Source organism: Cryptotermes secundus, unplaced genomic scaffold (genome assembly GCF_002891405.2).
Source record: "Cryptotermes secundus unplaced genomic scaffold, Csec_1.0 scaffold192, whole genome shotgun sequence".
Lineage (NCBI taxonomy): Eukaryota > Metazoa > Arthropoda > Insecta > Blattodea > Kalotermitidae > Cryptotermes > Cryptotermes secundus.
In genome coordinates this window covers 71,220-96,830 of record NW_019721004.1, presented here as the reverse complement: position 1 = coordinate 96,830, position 25,611 = coordinate 71,220, and the positions used below count along the sequence as shown (strand labels likewise).

The window sequence follows — 25,611 nt, the reverse complement described above, 5'->3', positions numbered from 1 at the left end:
ATATACAACAATCCAAAATTATTATTAAGAATTATAGAGATAAAAGAAAGGGAAAGAAACAGAAGACAGAGAGGAACTAGGAGTTTATAGATGCCTAAAGTTAAAGATGACAGTCCTTTGAACACATGAAAAGAATGGATATAAAAAGAATGCCTAGAAGAAATTAAAAATCAAGTGAAAGGCAAAACACAGACTGAGATGGCTTATCAAAGTGACTGACAGTATTAAAAATGACAGAGAAAGTATGGATTGAGATACAAGATAAAAAACGTGCATATAATATTTGAAGACTTTCCATCAACTGAACCCTTACCTTAATGCAAACAATTCAAGAAGAAGAAAAAATAGAAGACTTACTTGGTCAGTCCACCAATTGATAACCACTGGTTGGTAGCTACTGTTATCACTGCCATGGCTGTAACTTCCCTTGGAATGCTGGGGATTTTGTGCGTTATAATGTGGTTGATCCAACAAGGGCCAGTACTTGTACAGCCTGAGAAGGAAACACAGTCAGTGTCCTATGAACACAGCAGCCTTTTAACAGTTCTCTACTCTCTCTACACATTTTCCCATGAAGTGAAAACAAAATGTAAAAATGAGATGATACACATGCCATTCTAGGCAGAACTCATAAAGCCTTAAGTCCTTTAAACCTTCCACTCTTATGCTAATAATTAGGCCAGTTTATAATCTAACAGTAAACAACAATTTAGCTCATGGATCTAATATTTTCATATCATGCACAAATGGCAGTAAGACTGAATCATATTCAAGCCAAAAAAAAATTACTGCTTACAACTTGCTGTTATTATTATACACTGTAATGTATGAATTGTATAATGTAATCTGCAGTAACACTGACCAAAGACTGAACACCACTCGCAGATATTTTTCAACCCTCCAATCGCTCATCACATTACATACAAATACTTCTGTTAGGTTCAGAGTCCTTTAAATTCTTTGTTCATTTGGACCCCGCTTTAATCTTACAGGCAGTTCATGATTTATTTTATCCGTCTTCCAGTGCATACATCCATCTNACGTAGGAAAGAAATATGCTGTACAGTTTTAGTATTTTAACACTTGACATTTGTCAGTATATATGATAAATATATATTTTAGTTATTTTAGTATGTAAAGACAAGGCATGCAATGAATTAGTTTGTCGTGGATTGGATCAGCACCTGAAGATGGCATATTAGTGCCGAAACATGTAGTGAGAGTGAGAGGAGGGGATAGATGGATGTATGCACTGGAAGACGGATAAAATAAATCATGGACTTAAATCAGTGCAACAGGACGCTAAAATATAACATTATTACAGGCAGTTATTTCTGTATTTCTACTGTACTACTGTAACTTTTATGTCTTCTTTTTATTTCAGTGCCTACCTGTAACTGGCCTCTTTACTGCTGTCATCATCGTCTTTTACCATTAATATTTAATATTTGTATTACTTACTTACTCATGGAGCTGAGCCCTTCTGGAGGAGCCACCAATTCTGCAGCTACTCAAGAATTTCTCAGCATTTTATGGAACCCGAAGGTTCATTACCATGTTCACAAGAGCCCTCCACTCATCCCTATACTGTGCCAGATCAATCCAAATCCATACCATCACATCCTATCTCTCTAAGATCCATTTTAATATTGTCCACCCACCTACGCCTTGGTCTTCCCAGTGGTCTCTTTCCTTCTGGTTTTCCCCACCAATATCCTATATGCATTTGTCTCCCCCATTCGTGCTACATACCCTGCCCACCTCATCCTCCTTGACTTGATCATTCTAATTATACATGGAGAAGAGTACAAGTTATGAAGCCCCTCATTATACAGTCTTCTCCAACCTCCTGTCACTTCATCTCTCTTGGTCCGAATATTCTCCTCAACAGCCTGTTCTCAAACAGCCTCAGTCTATGTTTCTCCCTTAACTCTTTGACTGGCATGAAGGGTATTTAAATCCCACCCCCATCCTGGCAGGCCCTTTAAGCCTTAAGTTGCTAAAATGCATGTGTTTACTTTTTTCTAAATAACTTCAACAGAAAATGGTTTTTTAAGAACGAAATTTTCAGGAACTAATAAAAAGACAATATTTTATGCAAGAAACGTCTTTCCATATCTTCTTAGTCGTTTCTCTTCATGTGATAAACATTGAAACATGAAAGTTTGCAAAGAGCCACACCACAGCTTGCACACATGACACTTGTTTCTTTTCTAATCTAATCTTGTGCTTAGCACACACACGACACTTTCTCATGGCACCATTCTTCTTATTGTTACTGGGAGGAACATGGTCCATTTTATGTATTTTCAGGCCTCCCTCTAGACGATTTGCTGGGTCTTTCACTGGTGGTCTTTTCAAGGCCGCGGACGGAGGCGTGACTGCACTCGAGTGTGAAGCAATAGATTCGTCATCCACTTCATTCTTTGACTCTTCTCCCTCTCCACACTGTTTCTTTGGTTCTGTCATTTTTTCTACAGTCCAACATAAACTCTTCGAATTTGTAATTTCTCTTCTTGTATTTTTCGTTTGTTGTGTTCTTTTTGAAGAGAATGAAACTATTCAACGCTGCCATTTGCAACAAGAAAAACACCAGTTTCTTTGTCCACTTTACAGTTTTGCAGGAACAAGGATAAAAATGGAGCATTTCATCAGCCCTGTCAACCCCTCTCATATGTTTATTGTAGTCCCCAATTACCTCGGGTCTGCATATTTTTTCTCCTTTGCAATTCGTTTTTGCAGATTCCACGATTTTTGCTGTGTGAAGAGTGGAGATAAGTTTCATGTCTCTTTTATCTCTCCACACCTGTAGGAGAACCTGCCCCTTCCTAGAAAACACAGATTCCCCTTTTTTCAAATTTTTTACGTCATCCTTTAGTTCTCTAGGGGCTCCTCTGTCCATTCTGAAGGTTCCACGCACATAGGTATTTCTCTGTAATAACGTCTCACACAATTCTACACTGTTGTAACAGTTATCCTGGTAGAGATGATACCCTTTATCTAGAAGCTGTGGCCCCAACAGATCGACAACTAATTCCTTTATAGGTCTTGATTTTCCGCAATAAATTTCAAAATTCCAAATATATCCACCTGTCGATTCACAAACAAGATAAGCCTCTATACCATACTTCTAAGGTTTATATACTCGGAAGATAAGACGTCCTTTCCAAGCGATCATTCCTTCATCTATTGCAATTTCCTTTTCAGGGATATATGCGTTCCTAAATTTCCCCACTAATGAGTCTATAATTGGCCTAACTTTATACAGGCAATATTCACAGTCAGCTGGTCATGCATCGTTTTGAAATCTGTTGGAATCGCCGCAAAGGCATCTTTTGTCCATACCATGGTGTGAAATAGGGGCCTAGTAGACCAATATTCTTCAATTTCAGGGCGTTTGTCGATTCCTGTCATGAACACAATTCCTAAGTATGTCCAGATTTCATCTGGTGTGACATATTTGTAATTGTGTTCTCGAGAGTAAGGAGCTAACTCATGTGTGCTGAAGTGCTGGTAAGCATAGCAATTGGTTTCAGTTGTGATGTGATTTACTAAGTCGTCATCCAGAAAAATTTTAATCCATGAAAAGGGGTGCATTTTATGTGTTATATCAATTTTGATCCCAGAACTACTAGTAAATGGAACTATTGTTGGTACAATGTCTCCGTACGTCCATGAGATGGGTGTGTCAGGCACCGCACTCGTGGTAGGTAACTGTTCATGATTACTGTCTTGTGGATCATTGTCTATCACTGTATTATTGTCACTATCAACTTCATCCAATTCAGGAATCATTTCATCACCACTATCATCATCAGCACAAATTTCATTCACAACATTTTCCAGCTGGTCTGTAGGAACACTCTGACACTTGCTGTGAGAAGCCATGGTGAAACTGAATGAATGTGAAATATTTTCTGACCTTTTCCTTCTCGGAGGGTTCTGACAGTAATACGTTGTGCGTTCAAGTTCTTAGGTCTCCGATTTTTTTTCTCACACAATAATCATACAAAAAATTTGAAACTTCTGTCACTTTTCAATGTAATCTCCCTGCAGCCGTATACATTTTTCACAACGTTGATGCCATGATTCCATGGCCGCAGCGACCGCATCTGTAGGAGACTGTTTTGACTACTGGAAAATTGCTGATGCAATAGCAGCACAACTGGTGAATGTGTGACCACGGTGAATGTCTCATCCATTGTCACAATTGATGAAAAGAAAGTCCCATTCATGCCTTCATCACATGCCAACATCGCCTGGCAAATTGCCATGCACGCAGCTTTGTGGTCGTCCGCCAGCATTTGTGACACCCACCTGGAGGACACTTTCTGCATTCACAGGTCTTCATGTAGGATTGTGTGCACAGATCCGCCGGAAATTCCAACTCTGGAGGCGATGTTTTCCATACTCAATCGGCGATCCTCCAAAACAACTTTCTCAACTCGCTCGACCATTTTGTCAGACCGGCTGGTGCAGGGCCAAGATTGTTTTGGTTCGTTGTCACACGACGTTCGGCCTTCTTCGAACTGTTGCACCCACAAGCGCACATTTTTCACATTCATGACACCATCACCACATGTCTCAGTCAACTGGCGACGAATTTTAATGGGTATCGCACCACGCAAGTGGAGAAAACGAATGATTACTCACTGTTCTTTAACGAAAACGTCGCCATTTTAGGTATCAAAAACACTCCTCACTCTCTCCCACACCACTAGAAATCTGTGTGCCGTACAGTGCCGCCATCTCTGTCACACATTCACAAAGAGTGCACATGTATTTTAAACTAAACTGCATGTGTCTATCTGCTCCCAGTCCTGAGAAAAAAAAATCGGAGACCTTAGAACTTGAACGCCCCTCATATAGACCCCCACAAAGTTAACAAAGGTTTTTTACAACCATGCACAAAAACTATCACATATATGTCTTTGGTTGATGAGTGCCAAGAGAGCAAAGAAGAGAAGAGTTTATCAAAGTGCTAAAACACGCCAACGCCAGGGAATGGCTGGCATCATCTGGGCATTAAAACGTGCCCGCGCCAGTCAAAGAGTTAATGTCAGACACCAATTTTTACACCCATACAGAACCAAATATTTGTATTAATGATATTCAATTATCCATTCATAATACCAGCTACCTGTTGTTTGCAAATGATCTTGAGATGTACCATGTTATCATGTATGTTGAGCATTGTAAGGTCTTCAGTTTGATAGAAACCTTGTGCGCACACAGTGCCTTCATAGTGATATAAAACTGAATACAGATAAAACTACACTTACTTAATTTAGTCATAAAACTAACAATATCAAGTTTAATTACAAATTATGTATCAAATTAGTAACCTGCTCCCAGTGCATGAGACTGTAGGCTTTACTTTCACAGCCCTGTAAATTACATTTTTAATGAGGCTTAAAAATGCTAGGGTTGATTCATTATATTAAATTTTCCTCTTTTACTATCAATAATTTTATGATTCTCTACAAAGCTCTATTCTGTTCTAAACTTCAGTATTCTTCTGTCACCTGAACTCCATCACTTTCACTGATTCATGTAAACTAGCAAGAATTCATAGAAAATTTGCAGTCCTATGTTATTGTTGATTTCTTATTGGCTCTTGCAATAATGGATATGATGATATATTAGACTGAATCTTCCAATACTCCAGTCCAGTCTACACTTCCCTGACCCTGTAATTCCCACTTTAAAAAACAAACTTAGTTGCTCATCCATTGTTGATACTGTTAGCTCATGTGTACCTACTATACAAATCAGAGACTTTTCTACATCTGATGTTTGCCACTGCTATTCCTCAGCCAGATGTTTCCCTGTGGTATATGTTGTCTCCAGATACTTCAATATCTTTTTAACAGAGTTATTTTCTTTAACTGACATTATTAAATCTCTTAATAATAATAAATATAATATATAATGTAATTTATGTTCATTCTTATTTACATTATTTAGTTAATCAGTATAATGTTGTTTGCATATTTTCTCTTCTTTTTTGTTTATATCTCATCACATCTTCTGTATTAATGTATTTTTCCTTTTCCAGTGCTTACCCATAATTGGCTTTTGGCTGTTGTCACACACTGTAAAAAGTTAACTTAATTTAACTTTTATTGGCAATATGATGCAATTTGCCTTCTTTTTGTCTTTCATTGTGTTTGTTTTGTTTCCTTCTTTTGCTCATGCTTAGTTTATAATTTCTCTTCTACTGTTGAGCAAGCACATAAATAAAGAACTGAATTATGGTGGCAGAAGTGGCAGCAGCAGCAGCAGGAGTAACAGCATTTTTCAAATAACTTTAAATACAGATTCTGCCTATGTTATATTTGTTGCAAACTGCCTAAAAGTTTAACTTTCCACTACCATCATGTTTGTAGCTCTTGACTTATATACATCACATGCAATTTATATGAATGATTACAATTTATCTACATACAAAACTTCATATCCTCAGCTCCAATGATCCATTAGCTATCAACATTATGCTGAAAACTTGGAACAATTTTTCCATGGCTGCCACATTTTATTTTTTTTTAAATCCATTACCACACATCACTGGCAACAGTATTACTTCCACCTCGGAAGTTCACACATCCATGAGGCTGTCACTACTGATTGTAGGATATTAAGAAACAGAAACTTGGGGTGACCTCCAGTTGTGTAAAGCTCAGAAAAAAAGTTATGAAAAATGGTCCACTGGTTCAGAAAGTGGAAAAGGGGATACAGAGGCAGACAGCCATAACCTTGCATGCCAATTTCTCTACTTTAAGACATGAAAGTAAGCAGGTGATGACACTTGCATATTATATCTTACCGAATTGCTGGTAGGTGCCATAATGAAATGCTGCCACACGAATGAAGACAAGCAAGAAGTTTGCCTGTTGGAGAAACCTGCATCTTGAATACAGCACTCTAGATGTTAAAAGACATAACAAATAATTATTAACCTACATTTTTGACAAAACTATTCTCCATTATATCTATACAGTAATGTATTTAAACCACAGTTTGTTGATCATTTACTGAAGTTGAACGTAGTGGTGTCACTAACATTTTCACTACAAACCATGCACTTATTTCTGCCATAAAAATGCACTATACAATGAAACAATTAAAAAAACAAACAAATTAATATCTTTCATGTTGTTTCTACAGTTAAAAGAAAATCTCTTCCTAAGAACTTACCTGTTTCTAATGAAAACCTTTATTTAAGCATGTGACAGATGGACAGACATATGAAGCTTACTTTTTTGGTTCCAAATAACATATCAGTGAATCATAAACATAAAATAAGGACAATAATATGGAGATGTAAGTGAATTCATTTCAGCACTAGATGGGATGAGCAATTGGTTTCATGTCCCAGCCACTTCATTCCCAGTACCCACTACACAGAGAACTGAATGTGCTTCAGATTCGATCTGAGCATGGTAAACGGAAGAATTTCTACTCCTCCCAAACAGCAGTCTGGTCACTATACTGACTGAGCTACCCCAGGTCCCACCAAGAAACTATATGGATACTTTACTGTAAAACTGAAGTATCTTCTAATATTACTTGTTTAGGATTTGATGTCAGTGAGGGAACCCATTTCCACCAACTCTGTTTGGCCTCCCATATTGCTTGCTCTTCATCTGTTGACAATGCCAGGCGGTAGTACGGGTGATCATTAAGCAGTCGCCACGCTGATAAACCAATACTACTGCCATGGCCCTGTATGGTAAAGGCACAAATTAACCAAAAAGAATCAATAAAAGTGTTCCATTTAGAAGTAAAATAACTAACATTCTGGTACCAGAATTAGAAGATTCAATAGAGTTAAAACCAGTTTCACCTTGTACATGTCCTTGAGCCAGTTCCATTCACTTCACAACCTCATAAAACTATTTCCCTAAAATCAACTTTAATATTGTCCTCCAACTGCCTTCCCAGATCTTTCACACAGACTTTTCTTCACAAGGAATCCTTACACAAACTTCTGCATACATCCTTGTTTCCCTTTCATCTGGGCTGAACAAAACAAATGTCAGAGACAACTGGTCACCCATGGACATGATTTTGATTTCATTCAATCCAATCCAATTGCTTGAAACCTGCTTATCTAGACTCCAGTTTAATAATATTCTCCCATATCCTTCTGTCTTCCAAACTGCTTCCTTCTCTTAGGTTTTCCTATAAATATGTTGTTTAAATTTCTTACTACCCCATGCATATTACAAGTCCTTACCCCTCTCATCCCTCTCAATTTTGAGAGCCTAAAAAAATAAAAGATAATGCAAATATCCTGGTAATGAACCCTAATATTAGTTCTTCCATCTTTATTTAATAATACAGAATAGATGGGTAAAATACAAGATGAGGATTCAACTTCTGATGTATGTCATGGCTTAGATCTCAGAAGTAAAGGGGGATTCCGCTACAAGATTAACATGCTTTGGAAGACACAGGCTTACAGATATGGTCCAAGGAGGGAATACAGATGGAGGAAGAAGTATGGATTCAATAATACACACTAATGACCAGTGAAATATTAATAAATAAAATTATTACTGTTCTTATAATCTGACAAAGCTTACAGTAACATAATTTTATAAACCTGTAACTACATAAATAACAGTAATACGGTCTGGGTTCATATTTCCTGCCTAGAAGTTTATCTGTGTAGATATATATTGTGACGCATTGCGCTATTGTGTGTAGGGTTCTAAAGTGTGTAAACCTGTAACAGTGTTATACTTAATTGTAGCCAAGACTTGTAGGTTGTTAAATAAACCAATTAACAATCTGAACAGCGTCTTCAGTGACTAAACACGTTACAATATTTATCATGAATGACTACAGCATCATAAATCTTGTGGGGAGCTTCAATACTTAATTTACACAAGTTACCTTTCCTTTCATTTTATAAAAACTTTTGCAATTAACTGTCAAAAATTTATTACATTCTTCACATTTTGCAAAACTTGTACATTCATAAGACCAATCAGTTGGGTGACAAAATGTGTTCTATTTCAACAGGAGCCAGAAAGCAAACTAGAAATCTGATGCTACCAATGAAAGTATATCAGCAAAGCTGCATACTTCCATGTGTACCATCTGACTTAAGAAACCTCTTGTAATTCACCCACCAAGCACCCTAGAAACAGTCCTGTTAGCTCAAATCTAATCTATTCATTCAAGCACCAGAATTCAGAAACAATATGCAAAGCAAGCTGCAGGCATACATTCCCATTCTATGCGATAAGACTGAAGTGATGCTTCCTCACATGAAAGACTTGCAACGGCTTCTGACTGTCACCATCTGAGACTTTGATTTATAGAGGCTTTTAGCCAGGATTTTTCTCACAAGTCCTAGTAAAAAAGTAATATGAGATCTGAGGTCACTGACAGCAGGCTCTCATGAACAAAAACAAAAGGCATAACTACACATATGAAATATGAAACTTATTACATAATTTTCTCCATTTTCACATTACTTCATTTCTTTTATATTGAGATATTCTCCTCAGTATTTTGCTTGCAAACACACTCTACATATGTTCTACTGTCTTAGTGAAAAGAACAACTTCTACACTCCAATTTCTTCAAATTTCAGTAACACTAAAGTCTGCCAGTACCTTTAAGGAATCAGAATTCTTCATCACCATTGGGCCGGCAACAAACAGCATGTTATGTGACTGGTGGTAAGCAACAGCAAGCACTCCTTGTCGATAATGTTGTGCAAATGAGAATGCATGACTCTGCTGATACCCATCAGTTGGAGACACCAAATAGCAATATAAATTTCCATGATAATCGACTAGAATGATTTCAGCAGACCTGGAACATAAGAAAATAAATGTATCATAACTGGCACTCTCTCCAGTTCTGCAAAATATCTTGAGAGATGTGATAGGGTGAAATGAAACACAGGGAATGAAAAAATTTGCACTCTCACAGAAATTATGTACAAGTTATAACAGGTTTATTAATAAGTATAAGAAAATAATTTTTGGCTTATTTTTTTTTAATATAATCACGTGTATATATAAATTGACCACTGTTATGGCCAACATCAGCTACAAGAATATCAGAGTCACTGTTGCACAGAATTCCTAACCAATTTCAGGCACATTTTCTTCAGCAGTAAACTCACAATTAAATTTACAATCATATACTCTATACATTGGGAACACGGTAGTATAGTTGGCTGAGGCACAATGCTACAAGCCAGAAGGTCGCAGGATCAAGTTCTGGTGAGGTGGATTTTTTCAACTGACCTAATCCTTCCAGTCACACTATGGCCCTGGGGTCAACTCAGCCTCTAACAAAAATGAGTACCAGGAATCTTCCTTTGTGGGGGGGGAGAGCGGCGAGAACGTAAGGCTGGCAACCACAGTGCCATCTGTGAGCTGACTGTCTAGTAAATGTGGGAGCTATGACATCTCACAACCCTATGGACCTCAGCCTGTTACAGGGATAGCTTTTTTTACCTATACTCTATATATTATATGAACAATGGTGCGGCACTCTCAGTTAGTAATGTATACGGTTACAGTTTCATTCTAAATTTACTAGATTCTATTTTCAATACACTTCTGCTATTCATATGGCAGCGGGAACTTCGACCATTCTTCTACAGGACTTTTCTTCCCTAAAGTTTCCTACCACTTCATGTGGTAGATGGACTTCACCAAATATGCTTCATTTCAAAAGGATTAAATCTTGCATCCATTACTAGAACAATATCAATGCAAAATATTTCTCAGCAATCAGTAAGTATGTCTACAAAATCCAGACTCACGCATCAACAATGAGCCACTGTAAACTGATGACATCCATTTATTTAATCCTATTTGTTTACCCCACTTTACGCTATTATATACTAACAATACTGCTGAAATGCATTATCATTATCAAATGTCCCCCCATAATCTACAATCAAATATTCAAAAATAAATAAAACAAAAATGAAGTCTCTTGCAGCTTAATAATTATCTTCCTCCTACTCTGTACAAAACAAGATAAACACAGTATAGCTGAGAATATTAACCTTCTAGCTATTAAACTGTAAGACCTAAGCAGGAATTTGAGCTATTCAACACAGTACAGAAAAAACAAGTCAGGAAATGTAAGCACAGCATAATGATTCTGGTGCATCCACTTTATTATTATGTTTAATTATCTAAAAATAAATAAGGCTTATGGAAAACATATATTGGGCAAAAAATGTGTTACATTCTTCTGTTCAAAACATATTTTTGCTCCGGCAAATACTTAGTGAGGTACACTTCACTGCATGGAACAATTTATGTTATTACTTTTGTCTGACTTTAACCAAAACTGGAATGTACCAACAGATTTTAGTAAAATTCGCCATATATCAAATTTATCCAAAGTGAAGTTGTTAGTTCTCAAGTTGTTATGTGTAGACAGATGAGGTGAAGCAAAGAGGTGCACTTACGAAACTGTATGTACTGAACACACTGAAAATATGGGTGGGTGAAGACACAGATAGTTGAGTGGGTGAGTCAGACAGTGAGAGAGTGAATGAAACTCCCCTTTGGCATACATTTTGATCAGATTAGAAACTATGTGGTTTAAAAAGACATCTGCATGACTAGACTAACACTTATAATAGGCCGTGCCATAGCTCAAGTGGTTAGTCGCTCACTTCCCACCGTGGGGGCCCAGGTTCGATCCAGGGTCTGGTCGAGTGGGATTTGTGGTGGACAAAGTGGCGCTGAGGCGGGATTTCTCCGAGTACTTCAGTTTCCCCTGTCAATATTCATTCCACCAAATTCTCCATCATCATAATCACCTGGGGCAGCCTACAATGGGCCAATCAGTGGCCGCCGTGCCAAGTGGACCCAGTTGGAACACTTATAATTGTTATGAGAAAATAGTAAAAACAACACTACATACCATTTTGGGCTTTTTCTTCTGGACTGAAGAAAGCCAATGAAGACAAGGGCATTCCTTTTATCCACAAACTGACTATTTTCTTGAAATTTTGGCTGAAACATTGAACAAAAATACACATTTATGTACGTGGGACAATCAAAAAGTTTCCAAAATTTGAATTTTGCACGCGAATAGTTATGAGTACATTGAAATACCGCTAGGTGTTTCCTCACACATCCTTCTTGAATCAGTGTGCAAGCGGCGTCGAGTTGAGTGGTTGGGTTTATTGTTGGTGAATGTATTTCAATTGTTGTGTTTCCGTGAGTTTGCGGTTTTGCGATGGCTGACCTTAGAGAGCACCGTGTCTGTACAAAGTTTTGTTTCAAACTTGAAAAAACAGCTGCAGAAACGCACCAAATGTTGAAGCAAGCTTTTGGTGAAAACAGTTTAGGCCAGACACAAACTTACAACTGGAATAAGCGTTTTAAAAATGGCCAAACATTGACTGATGATGACAATCACTCGGGATGGCCGTCAACGGGCAAAACACCAGAAAATGTCGCGAAAGTTAGGGATCTGATTCTGCAAGATTGTAGACTAACCATCCAAGACCTCTGTAACACCTTGGGACTAAGTTATGGTACATGTCAATGAATTCTGTGAGAGGAAGTGAACATGAGGAGGATTGCAGCGAAGTTTGTGCCACGACTGCTGCGAAATGAACAGAAGCAGCATAGCTTGGAAGTCTGCAGGGAACTTCAGCAACAGCTTCAAGAGGATCCAAACTTTCTTTCGAAGGTTGTCACTGGTGACGAAAGTTGGATTTATGGCTACGACCCTGAAAGCAAGCAACAATCGTCGAAATGGAAGAGCCCTTCTTCACCTCGGCCAAAAAAAGCTCGACAAGTCAAGAGCAACATTAAGTCCACGTTGATCTGTTTTTTTTTATATGGACGGGATTGTTCATAAGGAGTTCGTCCCTCCTGGTCAGACAGTCAATAAAGAGTCCTATCACGATGTTCTAAGGCGTTTGAGGGACAACATGAGGAGAACACGTCCAAAGAAGTGGCACATCAATGACTGGGTACTCCACCATGACAACGCACGACCACATACGGCTTACATTGTGCAGGAATTTTTGGCTAAAAACAAGATGGCAATTGTTCCCCACCCACCGTACTCACCAGACTTAGCTCCATGCGACTTCTTTCTCTTCCCCAAGATGAAAATCAAGTTGAAGGGGCGAAGATTTGATACAGTTGAGGAAATTCAAGCAGAAATGCAGAAGGTACTAAACACCCTATCAAAGAAAGACTTCCAGGATGCATTTGAAAAGTGGCAGAAACGCTGGGATCGGTGTATGCGCTCCCAAGGGGATTACTTTGAAGGTGATGGTGCAGAATAAGATCTAGGTAAGATGTAATAGTTTTTATTTATACAGATTTCGGGAACTTTTGGATTGCACCACATATATTAAGTGATTAATTTAGAGTTAACTGGAGACTACACTAAATTAATTTAATTAATTAACAAGAGCTTTTTTCTTTCTCTCACAACATTCTGGCTGGCTCGACCCATTTAGCCTCGTATCAAGCAGCACCAGGAACTTTTTCTGTTTGAAGCAGCCATTAACAGAGCAGAGCAGAGCAGAGCAGAACAAGCATATTGCCGGCAATCAGCCAGCACAGTAACTCCTGGCATCGGGCCCCGCTGGGACCCATGGCCATATTTTGGTTTAGTGTCTAGACTTTTGCTTTTTTTTCCTCTCTTCGTTGGTCCTCCTTAATGATAAGAAGGAGGGGCTGGTCTTCTTCTAATTGGTGTCCACTTTCTACATCTTATTCCACCTGAGGTTACAGTAATCTCATAGGAGTAAATATGTGATATATAAAGAAAGCAGTCTTCTGGGATTTGGCACCGTGTATATGTGGTGTTAACCGACGTTTCGGTTGTCAGTGGTAAGGTTGTCAGCCTTACATGCTGGCAGTGCTTTACTCTCCAAGAAAATTAACTAATTAATTCCTAGTACTCATTTCTGTTAGATGGTGAGTCGACCCCCAGGGTCATAGTGCAGTTGGAAGGATTAGGTCAATTGAAAAAAATCCAATGACCTCATCGGGACTTGAACCCGCGACCTTCAAGTTTGTAGCATAGTGCCTCAACCACTATGCTACTGCATAATTAAATATAATTATTGTTATTAAAAAATTATAAGAAAGTACTAACCATAATTCCAAAGCAAATTATACATTATTTTCAGACTGACTGCCTATAATTACCACCATCAATTTTCATATCCATTAGCATAAGTAATTGGAGCCTACTGGCCTATCAAGTTAACTCTTTGACTGGCGCGGGCGTGTTTTAACGCCCGGACGATGCCAGCCGTTCCCTGGCGTTGGCGTGTTTTAACGCTTTGACAATCTCTTACCTTCTTTGCTCTCTTGGCACTCATTAACCAAAGACATACATATGATAGTTTTTGTGCACGTTTGTAAAGAACCCTTGTAAACTTTGTGGGGGTCTATATTACTGTCAGAACCCTCTGAGAAGGAAAAGGTCAGAAATTATTTAACATTCATTCAGTTTCACCATGGCTTCTCGCAGCAAGTGTCGGCGTGTTCCTACAGACCAGCTGGAAAGTGTTGTGAAGGAGATTTGTGCTGATGATGATAGTGATGATGAAATAATGATTCCTGAATTAGATAAAGTTGATAGTGACAATAATACAGTGATAGACAGTGATCCACAAGACAGTAATCATGGACATTTAGCTACCACGAGTGCGGTGCCTGACACGCCCATCTCATGAACGTACGGAGACATTGTACCAACAATAGTTCTATTTGCTAGTAGTTTCGGGTTCAAAATTAATATAACACTTAAAATGCATCCCTTTTCATGGATTAAAATTTTTTCTGGATGACGACTTGGTAAATCACATCACAACTGAAACCAATCGCTATGCTCACCAGCACTTCAACACACATGAGTTAGCTCCTCACTCTCGAAAACACAATTACAATTATGTCACATCAGATGAAATCTGGACATACTTAGGAATTGTGTTCATGACAGGAATCGACAAACGCCCTGAAATTGAAGAATATTTGTCCACTAGGCCCCTATTTCACACTCCATGGTGTGGACAAAACATGTCTTTGCGGTTGAATAGTTTCATTCTATTCAAAAAGAACACAACAAACGAAAAATACAAGAAGAGAAATTACAAATTTAAAGATTTTATATTGGACTGTGTAGAAAAATGACTGAACCAAACAGACAGTGTGGAGAGGGAGAAGAGTCAAGGAATGAAGTGGATGACGAATCTATTGCGTCAGACTCGAGTGCAGTCACGCCTCCGCCCTCGACCTTGAAAATACCACCAGTGTAAGAGCCAGTAAATCGTCTAGAGGGTGGCCTGAAAATTCACAAAATGGTCCATGTTCCTCCCAGTAACAAGAAGAATGGTGCCCTGAGAAAGTGTCGCGTGAGTGCTAAGCACAAGATTAGAAAAGAAACAAGTGTCATATGTGCAGGCTGTGGTGTGGCTCTCTGCAAAATTTCAGGTTTCAATGTTTATCACACGAAGAAAAACCAATAAAGAGGTATGGAAAGGCATTTATTGCATAAAATATTGTCTTTTAATTAGTTCCTGAAAATTTCGTTTTTAAAAACCAATTTTTGTTGAAGTTGTTTAGGAAAAAGTAACTACATGCATTTTAGCGACATAAGGTTTAAAGGGCCTGCTAGGACAGGGGTGGGATTTAAATACCCTTCGCACCAGTCAAAGAGTTAAGATGCTTAAATATACTTACTGGATAAATGTTGAAAACATTGCTGCCAAGAAGGTCATAGAAAGATACAACTCCATTACTATGGGCAACAGCAAGCATACTAGAATCTGGACTCCATGTCAGCTTCCGTAACTGTGGACTGGCATCCTTTGCAACTACCAATCATAGAAAATACAAACTGCATACTGTGTGGATGTGAAATGCAATATCTGGAGTGATATTAATGGAGAAAGAATGGACATAAACCAAAATATTGTGGCAAGTACAAAAAAGAAAAATTTTGTGATAAGATGAACAATACAGAAATAATGCAAGTACAGTATGCTATATGCAGAGGGTGGTTTACAAAAGACTGTTTATGTCTCTTATTTGTGGGAGATGGCATTTTTCCTTGGCCTTACAGAATTATTTGATAACACATATGACTGGAAAGATATATGGAAGAAAGCAGAAGTAAATAATAAGCAAACTTATATTACTAATGAGTAGCATTCCCTTTCAGTTCTCAATCCAACCAACTCCATGGAGCTGAGCCCTTCTTCAGAAGCTGCCAGTTGTGCAGTTACTCAAGAATTTCCCAAAATTTTATGGAACCTGAAGCTTTACTACCATTTTCACAAAAGTCTCCCACTGGTTCCTATCCTGAGCCAGATCAATCCAGTCCATATCACCACATCCTATCTTTCAAAGATCCATTTCCTTATTGCCCACCCACCTAAATCTTGATCTTCCTAATGGTCTCTTTCCTTTTTGACTTCCCACCAACATCCTACATGAATTCCTCTTGCCCCTATTCATGATATAGGTCCTGCACATCTCATCCTCCTTGACTTGATCATTTTATGAAGAATGCCGTCTAAGAGATGTAGCACCATGTAGATCTAGTGTAAACTGACGTTTCAGAGGAGTGTATCACTTCCAACTTCAGGGCAGAAAAATCCACAAGAGAAGAACAAGTGTGAGCAGGTGGCTGCTGCAGATTTTTCTACCCTGAAGATGGAGGCGATATGTTCCTCCAAATCATCGGTTTACACTAGATCTACACAGCACCATATCCCAGAAGGCACCATTCTTCATAGTCACTGCTGTGAAAACCTCGACTCTTGATCATTCTTATTATACTTGGTGAAGAATTCAAGTTATGAAGCTCCACATTATGCAGTTTCTCCAACCCTCGTCACCTCAACCCTCTTTGGCTGAAATATTTTCCTCAGCACCCTATTCTCAAATACCCTCAGTCTATTTTCCTCCCCTAATGACAGAGACCAAACTTTACATCCATACAGAACCACAGGCAAAATTAGTTTTGTATATTGTAATTTCTATGTTTTTTTGCCAGCTGACAAAAAGACAAAAGGTTCTAGACTGAATGGTAGCAAGCAATACCCAAATTCAATCTCCTCTTAATTTCCTCTTGAATAAAGGTTTGATTGTTATTTTTGTTCCAAAATATATGAACTGTGCCATATTTTCATAACATCTGTCTTTATGTCATGATTTTGCACTGCATTCTGGTGACAAGACAGCAACATATACTTGGTTTTCTCTTTGTTTATTACTAGACCAACCTCCTAACTAATGTCAANTTCCATCCCCACCATTAGCCCGGATAATCGAGAGTTGACTGTATGTCTTTTTCTTGATGGTATTTATGCTATCTCTCAGTAGCTTCACATCATCAGCATAGACCAGCAGCTGATGTGTCCCGTTTAATTTCAGTCCAACCTGGTTTTCCTGGACCTTCACATTAGCATATCCTAGAGTAAAGTTGAAAAGTGATGGTGATAAAACCTCTCCCTATTTTAGATCACTGCGGAAAGGAAACTTATCGACAAATGTCTACCTATATGGACTTTACTATATGTTTCATTTAAACACATTTTTACCACCCTATCTAGTTTCATGGGTATCCCAAACTCTATGAGAATACTGTACAAAACTTCTCTCCTAACTGAATCCTAGGCTTTCTTGAAGTCTACCAATAGGTGATGTACTGTCTCATAGTATCACTATCTGACAAATGCAAAAAAATTTGCTCAGTGGTTGATCTGTTATGTCAAAATCCTCACTGATCATCCACAATAATTTCACCTATATATGTATTTAACTTCGAGAAAAGGTTATTGGATAAAATTTTTGTATAAAGTTGATAGCAGTGACATCCCCCAATAATTACTATACTCAGTTCTATTGCACTTCTTGTAAACTGTACAATAATAGACTCCTTCCACTTATCAGGCAATTCTTCCTTATTCCAAATAGAAATAGGTAGTTTATGGATCTCAGACAATAATGTTTCACCTCCAAATTGAAACAGTTCTGCTGGAATTTGATCACTACCTGGCGATTTATACCTTTTAAACTTTGCAATAACACTTACAACCTCAAAATGACTAAGATCAGATACTAACGGCTCAGCTGTATGGATTTCTGTCTGCCTAACATCACTGACCCTATGTACATTCAATATCTGAGAGAAGTAGTTCTTCCAACTATTCAAAATGTTGGGGGAATCTGCTAGCAGATCACCATTCTCATCCTCCAATATGTTACTGCTAGGTTGGTAACCCCTCTTCAATTCATTTAGTCCTCTGTACACGTCTCTAACGTTCTTGTTCTTAATATTATATTGTAGCATGCTGTTGCACTTTTCACTTAGCATCAATTAGTTACAGTCTCACGTGCAACACGTTTTATAAAATTTATTAAGTTTAAAAGTTCATAAGATCTTCACTACATGTTTCGACCAAGGTGCTTATCATCATGTGTTTTCACTGTCTGTTGCAAGTTCATTAATTCTGTCTTTCAAATATTCCCTCTTTTTAATCCTGAAATGCCTGCTGGCTTCATGCTTATATTGTTCAGATTATCCCCATTTGTATTTCGCTTGATTCTGTAACCACTGTAATTTGGTTTGTTCCCTTTTATTTTGATTCTCAATGGGTGTTATAATTTTATACAATTTTAAGTCACTTACTGGAAGCCATTCCAACAACAGACGAGTACTCATCTCTGGAAGTTCGGATTTCAAGTAATGTGTCCTGCAGTATGGCAACCACCTTGCCCCCTTCACCTACTGCAAAATGCCATGGAAGCTGTTGCAGAAGAAGTCTGAAGACAATAAGGAAGCATAATTAAAATTACAGCAGATGTGTACATGCCATAAAATAAACATCTCAATGCTATGCTATTTTGCAATGCTATTTTAAGTGTTTTCAATACAGTGGATATTTAATAAAATAACTGTTTCAAAATCACAATTTATGCCTCTACCCAATATTATGTTTCTACTGCTGATTATCTCTATCAATAACACAGTTGTAGCCACAATAAATGAGGAAAAAATCAATGTGGAATAGAAAAAAATATAAAATATCATGAAATGCTGTGTATTCTACACTGGAGCACATCTTTCTGCTCTTTCAAAATATAACACCTACGTCTGGGGGACACGGTGCCATAGTTGGTTAAGCCATTAGGCTACAAGCCAGAAGGTTGCAGGTTTGATTAATGATGAGGTAATTGGATTTTTTTCAATTTACCTAATCCTTCGAGCTGGACTATGGCCCTGCGGTTGACTCAGCCTCTAACAGAAATGAATACCAGGAATTTTCCTGGTAAGCCTGACAACCTTACCGCAAACTGTGAGCCGACTGTCTAGAACAGGGGTCTCCAAACTTTTTGAACTGTGGGCCACATTAGGTAATTCAGCACTTTCAACGGGCCGGATAAAATGAGAAATTAATAACTCTAGGTATATGAGTTTTATTGAAAGCACAGAATTTCATAAACTAAATACAAAGTACGTGAGAATAAATTATCGTATATTAATGACAACAGACAGTAGCAGCAAATGCTCATATTTTCATCACAAATTATAATAAAACAATTAATGTGAATGATGGAACTCTTTTTGCATTCTTAAAATCTGATTAAATTGAGGTTCAAATTTTGAAACGCTAATCACAAGTAGCGACTTTAAAAGTTCATCGGATAAATTTGCCCTGTATTTCGACTTGATGTACTTCATCTGGGAAAAAGTTTGTTCACACAGATATGTCGTCCCAAAAATGGAGATAAATTTACAAGCAAATTTCTTTAAATTTGGAAATTGCTCAGAGTTCAGAAATTTATAAAATTCGATGAAATTTCCTTCCTTGTATTTGTCTTTAATATGATAATTTTCCTGAAGTTCAATAATTTCCATTTGAATTTGACTTGAGACATCTGCAGCATCACAGTCAAACAGATTTTGAAACAATCTAATTTCCTGAGCACTGGAATCCAAATCAGCAAATCGCTTCTGAAATTGTTCTTCAAATCTAAAATGACTAAATTTGCAAATGAGGAAGCAAATTCTGCTTCACCCTTTTTATGCAACTCTGCACAGTATAGCATATGAACGAAGTTACAATTTTTCACTTGCCTTTCCAGAAGTATCAACTTTGCTCTAAATGCCATGATAAGTGCAAATAAATCACAGACCAAGTTACTTTCACCCTGCAACTTTAAATACAAATGGTTCATACAGTTCACCAGATCAGCAAAAAATGCTAATTTCCAAAGCTACTCGGTATATGATAAAAGTGGTTCGTGATGGTTTTTCTCAGTAAGGAATATATCAATTTCATTCCTGAGCTGAAACAAGCGTGAAAGAACCTTTCCACAGCTAAGCCATCGAACTGCAGTATAATATGTCAGATCAATAAGCTCGGAATCACATTTACCAGTACTCACTTGAAATTAGTTCAATTGGCGCATTTCTGCATAATTCTTTTGCGGGCTGTATGTGGCCCATGGTCCGTAGTTTGGAGACCCTTGGTCTAGAAGATGTGGGAGCCTTGACATCCCAGAACACTATGGGCCTTCACAACCAGTTACATGGATAGCTTTACCTTTTTCTTACCTTACACCTATGTCTAACATTCACAATTGCAGGACCATACACAATCGATTTTTTTCAGATGGTTATGGACACACATTTAAACTGACTTACAATTCATTACAGGTCTCCAACAAAATAATTATTGAAGCGAAAATTAACTTATTATATTAAATCAAGCACAACAAGGATGGGACATTACATGAAGAAAATGAGAAATGCACTTGAGATTATGGTCAGAAAATCTGAAGGGAAGAGACCTTCTGGGGAAAAAAAAATGCAAAGATGGAAGAATATTACATTTTATATCAGAGAAACAGAATGTGAAGATGCGGACTGGCTACAAGTGAATCAGGTCACAGAGTGGTCTTCTGTTCTGTGGTTCTCTTCTGAATGTGAATACCGTGACAAATCTTTAGGTTACATTAAGGCAAGAGAATTTATTTATAAAATGAGTAACTGTCATCTATTCTACAAATCCTCACCTCTGTACTTCACCACACACCGACTCTCTATTGCTGAAAAACTTCCAAATGTATTTAGCAGGGTTTTTATGTGTACTTCCAGAAAAAAATTGAGTGTCACCAGGTCTAGGGCATTTCTGTAAAGAAAAAAGAACATATGTATGATTTTAAGTCCTCACAGCAGTGGTTATGAAGAGTTATATCTTCTGAGATATAATACCATGTAGTCTACTGATAGCCAACTGAAGCTTCAGAGGAACATGTTGCCTCCAAATTCATGGTCAAAGAATAAGCCAAGCTCTGCTTGCTACCGGCTATATGCTGGTTTCTTGTGTGACTTATTCTTCAACCCTCAAGATGGAGCTCACATGTTCCTACAAAACACTAGCTGACTTTCAACAGACTAATGGCATTATATCCCAGACAACAAAACTGTTCAACAGGAACACAGCAAGTCAAAAGTCGAACAAGAATTAAAGAAAAGCTTTGTGAAAATAATCACATGTCTGTCTTCATACAAATGTACTCAACAGCATTCCTGCTTCATAGTCCGGAGATCTCAGATACAAGTTCATGAAGTACAAGAGTCTTCCTCAGGCCCTCCAGACAAATGCTGGAATAATGTCTTACAATATGCAATTACCACTTGCTTCCAACTCATCATTCACCATTTACTTGATACTATACAAAACCTATGCAACTGTTTCACCTGAATATATACACCAAGATGCACAAATGTTGGCAATTACAGGTACATTAGCATCCCTCTAGAGTGGAACCGTGATAAATGGAAACCTACTTCTATCAGAAAATGCTTCTGATCCTAAGACTATATAGATAAAAACAGTATAAAATTCCCTATAATAAATAATCATGGTTTACTGTGGAAATGGGTATTAAAAACAAATACTTAAAAGGAAAGAGTCTAATCAAAGAAATAGTCTACATAAATATTCATTTCATTCTGTTAATGTAATTTTGCTCTATACTGATCTTCCTAGAATTAGTCTGAGAACAAAACTAAAATTAAAATCTAGACTTGGAATTACGATAAATAAGCAGGGTACGTGTAGAATGAAACTTATTAGCAGGAAAAGTAAACAAATTTCATGATGCTAACAAAAACTAAGATTAAATAGCATAAAATGATCAGATGACAGTGAAAATGAATTTGAGACAATACAGAGAGAAGTGAGCATGGCCTAAATTAAGGTATTATAGGAACAGAACAGAGGAACAGAAGGACACCTCCCTGCCAAAAAAATCATGATCGGGACAGTCTGCATCCCAGCTGAGATTCAAACCGGGCACGTCGTGAATACAAGTTAGAATTGTTACCACTTGAGCGAACCTGACTGGAGGAAGGAAAACAAAAAGGTGTGCTGCTCAGTAATCGTGTGGGGTACATACTACATAACATGAATTTCTGGCCTGTGACTCAGATTATATATACATGTGGAATGTACCCATAATAATGAAAACCCACCTGAAAAAAAGATAAATGTTCAGGTTCCTCGCAATTCCATTATAAGCAGATCTTATGGTATAGAGTCTGTTCAACATAGCCCATGTACAGATCATCCCCAACATACACTCTGCACAAATTGTATTTTTACTAAACCACGATTCCAGAAAGTAATGACAGATTGATATAAAATATAATGTAATTTAATACAGCAATTTACATTCCAAGTTCTTTCTTGTAACTTACATAAACTAATGCAATGGTTTCCAAACTTCATTATAGTAGCACCCTGTAGCTTATAAAAGATTCCATCACAGATCCATATTTATATCCCCCTGGAACAAGGTGGTTCTCCTAACTAACTTGTTCCTTTGGTCCTCTTTATATAGCCTCAGGACCAACTGCATTGATAACACCACTTCCAACAGCTCCTCTATTGTCATATATGCATCCGTCACCACAATACATGTTTACTGAGCTATTACCTAGCAGCAGACAATTTTTTCTGGTTCCATTATTCTTGCCTTTCAGCTGACATGTCACAATATTTATCTAGATTTTACAAATACACAAATTAACTAAATGATCAACCACAGAATCAATGTGTCACAGAAATTCTGTTTGTGTGTGTCATTAATCTCTATTAAAGGACAAATGTATTACTAAATATAAAAAATTCAAATAAAATAAAAGTAGGATTTACTGCTTCCTTTCATGTAGTAAGACTGTATAATTACAGTAAAGGTGGATGGAGCTCTGGGAGGAAGCTGCTGCTATCGCTCCATGCCAATGCTCTTATACTTTTATCATCCTACTTACTTACTTATGGAGCTGAGCCCTTTTGAAGGAAGCCAATTCTGCAGCTACTCAAGAATTTCCCAGTATTTTATGGAACCCGAAGGTTCAATACCGTGTTCACAAGAGCCCTCCACTGGTTCCTATCCTGAGCCAGATCAATCCAATCCAAACCATCCCATTTTAATATTGTTCACCCACCTACGCCTTGGTCTTCCCAGTGGTCTCCTTCCTTCTGGCTTTCCCACAAATATCTGATACGCATTCCTCGTCCCCCCATTCGTGCTACATGCCCTGCCCACCTCATCCTCCTTGACTTGATCATACTTTTATCAGCTATAATGTTAAATTTTCTACATCTGGTATGGCTTTAAAAGTTATGCAAGATAAATTCACTGATCATGAACATGAAGTCTGGCCTATCTCTGAAGAGCCTATAGTGTTCTACAGCCAAAATTGCTGGACTGCACATTTTCCAGGCGCTGGTCTCAAAACAGATGGTTCCCATGGCACAATACGAACAATATAACCATTCCAACCCTCATTCAAAACAGAAAACTTCCTATTGCATTAAAGAGTTTTACCTCTCGGAATATAATGCCATGTGGTCCAATGAAAATCAGCCAAAGTTTCAGGCGTACATGTTGCCTAATTACTACGTGTTTCGTGCAGTTTTCTTGTTTGGCGTATCTTTCGACCCTCAAGGTGGACACGTTGCTCCGTAACGTCGGCTGATTTTAAACGAACTATAAAGGGTTATATTCCATAACACAGAAATCCTCATAACTACCAATGTGATTACTTCAAATTCAACACTCCTGTTGCGTATTCATGAGCAGTAAGCAAATCCCCACCCTGCCAAACAAAGAGTGGCTTTATGTTTCCGCAACAATCCTCTTACATATTTCTAACCTCAATTTCATAGTTAACATATGAAACGAATTACCAGCAACTCTGGATCTTGCATCCATTCACAATACATCAAAAGTTCATATAGTATACAACAATCAGAAACATCTTGGGAGCCGTCGCCGTCATTATTTCCTAACATAATTCAGATTACAAATCCTACTACGCAAGAACGAACATATGTGTATGCACCCTACGGCGAACACAAACAAACTTCGGAGCCTTCGGAGTCTACCACTCTACCACGCCTGTCAAACGCGTTCATGCGCACGTAAGTAATTTCTCCAAGGCTACTTTTAAATACAGTGCACAACTGGAACATGGGCTCTGACAGACAAAAGAACATAAGCAGTGGATATTCTCCACAAAATATTAAATAACGACATTAGACATCCTGAAAGCTGAAGCGTTAGAAGAATTTGATTTGTTTCATTCTGGTCCGTCACACCAACAATTATAATACAAACCATTCCGTCCAGTTTACTACGTTAAAACTTATCTCCCTTACATGTTTCGGTCCTTATGGACCTTCTTCAGAGGGAACATCATTACAAACTGGAAACTACCATCACAATAGGTGTTTTGATTTAAAATATATGCACTATGTCCTATAATGCACAGTACGCATAAAGTCGAACGTTTCACAATCACAGCAGCTTCCTGGTGTTGTAAAGTTTTTAAAAGTTTCTAGATGTTATTTAAAAAACCTTTATTGTCAATAGTTAATTTTTGTTTAACCACATAGGCTCGTGTCCGTACTCCTATCGTCCTTCTTGTATGGGGCAGATTTTGTGCCGCCTGTCTATCTTGCTGTGTTGTTTTTACAGTGAAAACACAGCAAGCCACGAACAAACCCTGGATGACATCAAGAACCTCCTCATCAATAAAGCATAAGAATGCAAATGACGAGTCAGGATGTACTCCTACAAGGAAGTAATGACTCATTCTAAGATACAATGCCAGCATCTGAATGGAGGAACTGAAGAAAACTGTAACAACACTGGGCCTTTGCACCAGAATTATAGTAGTGAAAGCAACAGTCATGTCAACAAAACCATGAATATTGATGGTGTCTTTTTACATATGTTTATAAACTGTCAATTGATTTGCTTTCTGCTGATGATTTTCCTTACCTATATGCTGTCACATTCCTCAAAATCATCACTGCCAATAACTTCAGGCTCCACAAAGCATTATGTCAGCCATGCTGATTCAAAGACCATTTTATAAGCATACTTTTATTATTTTATGGAAAGTTGATAGGCTTATAGAACCATCATGTCCATACATTTGTCTGTTCACCTCACTCTATGTAGTCTGGCAATAAAGTTCCCACACTGATGCCACAGCATTCGCATTAGGTGGTGGTGAAAGGAGCTACAGCCAAATACTAAGTGTAGTCCT

General features: G+C 37.8%; 1 protein-coding gene across 1 annotated transcript; it reads right to left on the bottom strand.

Moving 5' to 3' along the window:
* Positions 1-357: 357 nt before the first annotated feature.
* On the bottom strand, positions 358-24,435 carry LOC111874761 (neuroblastoma-amplified sequence; the record flags this gene model as incomplete). Its single annotated transcript, XM_023870535.2, is given in 9 exon segments — positions 358-493; positions 6,827-6,924; positions 7,570-7,725; positions 9,630-9,831; positions 11,917-12,008; positions 15,714-15,847; positions 18,670-18,803; positions 21,060-21,175; positions 24,245-24,435. Coding segments are annotated over 9 exon segments (1,173 nt in total), but the record flags the coding sequence as incomplete, so codon positions are not given.
* Between the last annotated feature and the right edge of the window lie 1,176 nt (positions 24,436-25,611).